Consider the following 6,529-nt stretch of genomic DNA (forward strand, 5'->3'; position numbering starts at 1 on the left):
AAATTAACTTTACAATCTCAAGCACGTGCTGCAACGGGTGCCTCGATTGTCATTTAGAGGTGAATACACATTTCAAGACAATTCGCTGGAAATTAATTTGTCAATATATATTTATATGTGATTGCTCCCAAGTGAAGTTTGTCATATTTGCGACGACACCTTGAGTTGAAATTTTTGACCTCGATGAAGTATTCGCGAGGTATCCAGCTTCATCTATCAATGTGTTCTCTTCGCGAACCGAACAAGAAGATCGGATTGTATATATGCCCCAGCACTGAACGACTTCCACGGCTTGATCGGATTCACCAAGGATATGTCGAATCTTCTAAATAGCTTTTTGGTGTCAGTTTGTTGGATTCCGTGCTGGAAACGAAACTCACTTCTACGAGAATCTTTCCCATTTCCATCATGGCTATATTCTTCCCGGAACAAGACCATTTACCGGATCCAAAAACTAAATCGGCTGCGAGAGTCATTTTTCTTGATTTATCATTGTCGTCGCATTCGAGCCATCTTTCGGGCCTGAAGATATGGGCATCTGGCCCAAACGTGGCTTTCGAATGCGCAATAGAAATCAAACTAAGTGAAACGTCGGTTCCAGCTGGTATACTAAAGCCATTAATGATATCGCCGCCTTCATGTACCGTTTTTGGTAGAAGTCCAGCGATTACAGGAAACTTCCGGAGACCTTCCTTGATAACTGCCTGCAAATAAGGAATGGCTCTTGCTTCAGCATCAGTTACTGGGGAGGAGATTTCGCCATTTTTGACGCCTTCATCGATAGCAGCTTGCAAGGCCATGTAGCAAGTTGGAGAAGTTGTAATGTGAAGTAACATGGCTCGAATTGCCGTGGCAGTCGTGTCCGTACCAGCGATTCTATCCCTCCATTAGCTTTCCAGGTCCAAGAAAACGAAAAGAGGATTGTTGAGACAAACACTTGAAGCAATGTCTCGGAATTAGCTTCTTCTTGAGTGAGTCCATGGGCGATGAAAGAACCAAGCATATCATTCTGGACCTCTTTTGATTCTCCAAATCGCTTCGCAATAATATCTTTCGCAACTCTGTTACTTGTTAGCCTTTTCTCCTCATGGAGATGTAGCAACCATACTAAATCATTTTTCCAAAATCGAGCTTATCTTTTTCTGTTGGTAGAAATGGTTTGAAGATAAAACTTCGTGATAGAGTTAACAGCCATGGCAAGACTCCTGCAACAACAGCAGCCGGTAGTAATTGTTCAACAGTCTTGATGTAATCATACATGTCGTCATCTTGAGCAACACATCCAAAAGGCGTCCCAAAAGCCACATCTGTAATTGCATCCAATGTGAAGTATTGAATCTTCTTAGCAAAGTCAAAAGGTCGGAAATTGGTTGGTGTTGAAAGATATTGTCGCTCAATCAAATCAATGAATGCATTAAGTTGCCTATCAATTGATTGCTCGGGTTTTTCAACGTCTTTGCCCGAATACTAATCAAGGGAATCAATACAACCTCATAGCTAGGCTTTTCGAAATGATTAACCTACACCTGCAGCAGTCTTCACTTTCAGGTCGGCATGAATTTTCTCGTCTATAGTCGATAACATAGTATCTTGGTCAGGATTGAAAGCGAAAGAACTATAAAATCTCGATCGACGATATCCTAACTTTGCAGTACCCATCCGTCGAATGACATCAGGATCACTACAAATAAGATCATTTGGTCCAATACGTGCCAATGAACCTTCCAGATTGAATTAGCATGGTGAGTTTCAAGTCAAGTCAAGGTATGCTAACCATATGTTTCGCACACATCATTCAACGCCTCTGGCATTCTGCCGGATAATGCTGATTTTAGCTTCCATAAATTTGAGAATGGTGCTAATCGAGGTCCAGGAATATGGCGAAGGCGAGACCATACGAGATATGGATTGACTGTGAGCGCTGTTGTGAGAAATACTATCAGGATCCCGTAAAACGGCATTCGACCGAGTAAAAATCTAAGATTCAGAATAGAAGAAGGCATTTTTTCAACGAGACTTCAACAACGAAAGCTTCATATGGTTTGGACGGATGGTGAAGATATATAGCCATAATATCGACACATTATAAGATGGGCGTGTCAGATGCGGTCATCAATAAGGTTAGTATCTCCACCGAATAAGCAGCATGCACTCCATGTAATGCCCTAACCAGATCGATTCCAATCTGCATAATGCATGAGATTGCGGGTATATATACCTGTCATCTCTTGGTACGAAGTCGGATTGAACACCCAAGGGGGGTAATCATACATGGAGGTGAAGATAGGAAAGAGAACAGTCCGTTGTTTCAGGTTCACAAAATCAGGGCAATCTTGTACCTGTCACGTGATACTAGTCAAATCCGTTTGCTTGCTCGTTCTCTCCTCGCTCACGGCTCACACCCCACGACCGATACCTCACATTTGAATCCAAGAATTGCGGATTGTTTCTAATATATAATATATAAATTAAGGTATATAAGTTCTATTCTATCTAAAAATGCAACGCTCTTACCAGGGTATTGATACCAACGACGCCATCAAAATGCAACGATGCGAAATCATCTCATGAAAAATAATCATAGACAAGTGTACTTCATATTAGTCATTCCATTCAACATATCAGTGTATCCATCATCATGATACATTGCATTACACCACCCGTTCTGGTTTCTCCTCTTCAATCGAAGGTGCAGCAGTGGTAACTGTAGTGCCCGTCTCCTCGTCGACTGGCTGATTGTTAGGTACACCGAAATCGGTTGGAGCATGACGAGACATCTTTCTCAATCTTTCACCATACTTGTAGAACAAGAAAGGAATTGGTAAAAATGCGATAGCCAAGAAACCCAACAAACTACCAGCCCATTGTACACCGAGATTGTGGAACATTGCTGTGGCAAACAATGGGAATCCAGCACCGAAGAAAGATCTAAGGAAGGTATTGGCAGCGATAGCACTGGCAGCGACAAACAAATATGAATCTATGAGGTAGTTCAAAGCTTGTAAGAAGATGGTCATAATACCGGCTCCAGTCAATATACCACTGACAGTTGGAGCGGCCCAGTTGATGGATGGATAGTTTCCTGTCCATGCAAACCAGAATAGACCACAAGGAAATAGACAGGCACCAACCATCATTGGAACAAGTCTCTCCTCTGGAACTGGAATACCACCGTTCGCCTTGAGTTTGCGATTATATCTTGGCTCGAAAGCAATGACGATACCACAACCGAAGAGAACACCAATGATCATTCCCAAATAGGGTAGTGTTGCAACTGCTGGGTCGATTCCACGGTATTCGGCGAACACAATAGGGTAGGCTTCCAAGAAAAGATACAAGATACCATAGATGAAAGCGCTATAGATGGTGATGAGAAATACGATTGGCTCTCCGAAGAGAAGCTTGAATGGGAGGAACAAATGCTTTCTGACAAGATTATCAAAGCTGATGATCTCTTCTTCACTGATATGATGAATGGCGAAGTTACCAGTCTCCTTTCGAATCTTTCCTGCTCTGCTTTGGAGGAGTGTCTTGGCGTATGTTTCCTCGAGGAACAAGATGTCGAGAATGAAAGCGAGAGCACCCATTATACCAGTGATGTATTCGGTCCATCTCCAACCAAGGTGAGAGGTGGTGATGAATGCTCCAACGATAGGCGAGATGAAAGGGCCGATAAATACCAATGCTGAGAAAGCAGCAATAGCAATACCTCGAGTCTCGTTTCCAAACATATCAGCGAACGCGCCACCGACGACAGCCAAGGGGCAAGAAGCGAAGACACCTGCGAAGAATCGACATAACATCAATGTTTGGAAGTCCTTGGCAGTTGCCGCTGCAAACATAAAGCAGGTGAAAACAAAGCATGCTAAGGTTACGGGTTTCTTTCGACCATAGAGTTCAGATATTGGACCAAAGAACAAGGGACCTGTAAGATGTTTATTAGCCGTGATGTTCAAGGTATAAATCAAGGGGATAAACATACCAGTTGCAAAACCACAGATATATAAAGTCAAACCAAGAATAGACACAACCTCACTGACGCCAAATTCGTAGGCAACTGGTGCCACAGCTGCTGAGTATACAGATGAACCCCATGATGCGATAAGAGTATCAAAACCAAGAACTGCAGCAGTTCTCATCTTCCTTCCAGAAGTCCATGACTTTGCATTGGCAGGGTCATTTTCGTCTGTTAGTTCGACGAGATAGTTGCTCTGTTCGCCAACAAGATGAGGTGGTAGTCCTCTATCTTTTCCCAATCGATATGATTTATGGGTCGTTGAGATAACGATCGGTTCATCGGGGCGGGGAGCTAAGTCGAACATCTTGCACGCAAAAGATCCAAAATCTTATGGGGAATTCGAACTGAGAGACGATCACAATCTGTGAGATGGATGAAGAAAAAGATCCATGGTGCGAGAGATCCTCCTTATTATGTTATTATTTGGCACTCTTCACTACTCAATAATTTCCGGGTAGGATGAAAGTTCTAGCGATTAGTATGATGTAAATCCACATAAAATCCACAAAACTAACGACCCACTGCGGCCGTATCATCAAGAACACAAAACTAACGATCCACTGCGGCCGTATCATCAAGAAAAGATCAGTTAACCTCGGCAAGTTTTGAGGGCTTTCTACCTTTCTCTCATAGATCCAAATGTTTACCGCCAGACAACCAACCAGATGGGAGAAAAATTTGTGATTTTGGGGTTCAAGATCATTCTACGCCTGTTCTAGATCGACAACGCCTGTGACGCACGGAATGTGGCACTGATAACTATGCGTTTCTAGTATCATGACCATGGTTCACTATAGGATACCGGTATGGGTACGCTTGCCAAGGTGAAAACTTTATTTATAATTTTGTTTTAAAGGATTTTTCAAAGAGATCAGTAGGACCGAAACTGGAAGAAAGTTCTTTCGGTGTGGTGTGATTGACTCAAGTAGGAAAGGAAATTCCACGTACCACCAAGAATGAACCGAGCCGAGGTACGACTTATCAATATATTGTTCATTTAGGGGCAAATTTCTCGTTTCCCCTACATTGTACCTAGGTACATTTCCTGTCCACGTAATTTGATTCTACATTCTCATTTTTTGCATTTCAAATCAAAAGCAAAGTAAATTCTACACATATGGCATAAAAGATTTCACGTATTGAAAGTAGACTGATTTTAATATATTTTCTTCATCATTGATCTCCAGGCTGTTCGTAGCTTCTTCGAGTCTAGATAGGTTTTCACCTTGGGAAGCACCTATCCGCTCATCAGCCGATCCGCCACATATAAACTCCGACGCTAAAAAGCTTGAGCCTCTCGAGACGCGAAACCAAATCAATCATTAGTACCCATGACGCTCAAACTTTCTGAGATGTCAGACCTGCCATCAGATAACAAAAGAAATACCCGAAATCAGCATAAGCTGTCAAATCCATGCCAAAAGCAATTCCTATGCTTATCTGCCAGCGATGCTGATTGATCTGCTTCTCTAATCAGTTGATCACCTCGATAGATCCAGTTTTCCTACACCCCCATCGGCATTGCTGAATCATTCGGGTGTTTGGCGAATAAAGTTGTGGTTAATTGCAGGGGAATTGACAACGATTGACCCATTGGAAATTCCCAATATCGGCATGAATCCAGCAACCATCATACGCACTGGTACATCTTCCCGCATAGCAGAATTCAGGGAAAGCGGTAAGACGTTTGTTGTCAAATGCCATGTGACCGACAATCTTATATGGAAGTTGACTGGCCATATTAATGTTTTGGCCCGAATACATGCCTCCGATTGTACGGCAGGAACTGTCGAAAAGGTAAACCCAATCATCCGTGGCTCCCGCATCGAGTCTTGCACGTGTGACTGTGACGGCTATGGTGCAATAGCCAGCGTCTGCATGATGGCAAAGATCTCCTCGACGAGCGATTGTTCCATCACGAGTCTCAATGATTTCTCCATCACTAGCCTTGATTGGTTCGTCAAGAGCCTTAACATCAACTGATGCTCCATCACTAGCCTCAATTGTGTTGTGTCGACGGGCATTCATGTTGTTGCATTGGAATACACAAACATTTTGCCACTGATCTTTTCCATTGCCGATAGGGACTCTGTACCAGCAAGGGTCATTTGATCCCCAGCATCTACCAGCATAGCAAATGCTGGGGTTGGTTACAATGCGTCCGACGGTACCGTCTCTGGCGGCTAGTGTTCCGACAACCTTATATGGAAGACGGCTGGCCATGTCGATATTGAAGCCCGATTCCATGAATCCATATCTATTACAGTAACTATCGAAAAGGTAAATGAACTCAGGGAGATCAGCGGTGATTCTCGATGGAGTTACGGTGATACCGATGGTGCAGTAGTTTTCAGGAGCCATGTGGCATGTAAATCCAGGATCAGCGCGAGGTGCAAGTGAAACTGCCTTGGAGACAATTGGGGTCGCGTTGACGAATGGGACAGTGATTGAGAGAAGTGAGAGAAATCCAATCATGCTTGGCATGATGCGGCTTGGATTAAGGGAAATCAT

The 6,529-nt window shown here is 43.2% G+C and overlaps 3 protein-coding genes across 3 annotated transcripts; all 3 read right to left on the reverse strand.

Moving 5' to 3' along the window:
• Positions 1-216: 216 nt before the first annotated feature.
• EAE98_004332 (uncharacterized protein) lies at positions 217-2,003 on the reverse strand (the record flags this gene model as incomplete). The annotated part of the gene is made up of 6 exons (XM_038951952.1): positions 217-333; positions 381-876; positions 936-1,061; positions 1,190-1,467; positions 1,525-1,721; positions 1,775-2,003. The coding sequence occupies 6 exons, from the start codon at positions 2,001-2,003 to the stop codon at positions 217-219; spliced, it is 1,443 nt and encodes a 480-aa protein (XP_038811488.1).
• Positions 2,004-2,651: 648 nt separating this feature from the next.
• Positions 2,652-4,322, reverse strand: EAE98_004333 (uncharacterized protein; the record flags this gene model as incomplete). The annotated part of the gene is made up of 2 exons (XM_038951953.1): positions 2,652-3,925; positions 3,983-4,322. The coding sequence occupies 2 exons, from the start codon at positions 4,320-4,322 to the stop codon at positions 2,652-2,654; spliced, it is 1,614 nt and encodes a 537-aa protein (XP_038811489.1).
• Positions 4,323-5,578: 1,256 nt separating this feature from the next.
• Positions 5,579-6,529, reverse strand: EAE98_004334 (uncharacterized protein; the record flags this gene model as incomplete). Its single annotated transcript, XM_038951954.1, has 1 exon — positions 5,579-6,529. One exon carries the CDS (start codon positions 6,527-6,529, stop codon positions 5,579-5,581), a length of 951 nt encoding a protein of 316 aa, XP_038811490.1.

The sequence above is a fragment of the Botrytis deweyae genome (assembly GCF_014898535.1).
Source record: "Botrytis deweyae strain B1 chromosome Unknown BDEW_008, whole genome shotgun sequence".
NCBI classification, from domain to species: domain Eukaryota; kingdom Fungi; phylum Ascomycota; class Leotiomycetes; order Helotiales; family Sclerotiniaceae; genus Botrytis; species Botrytis deweyae.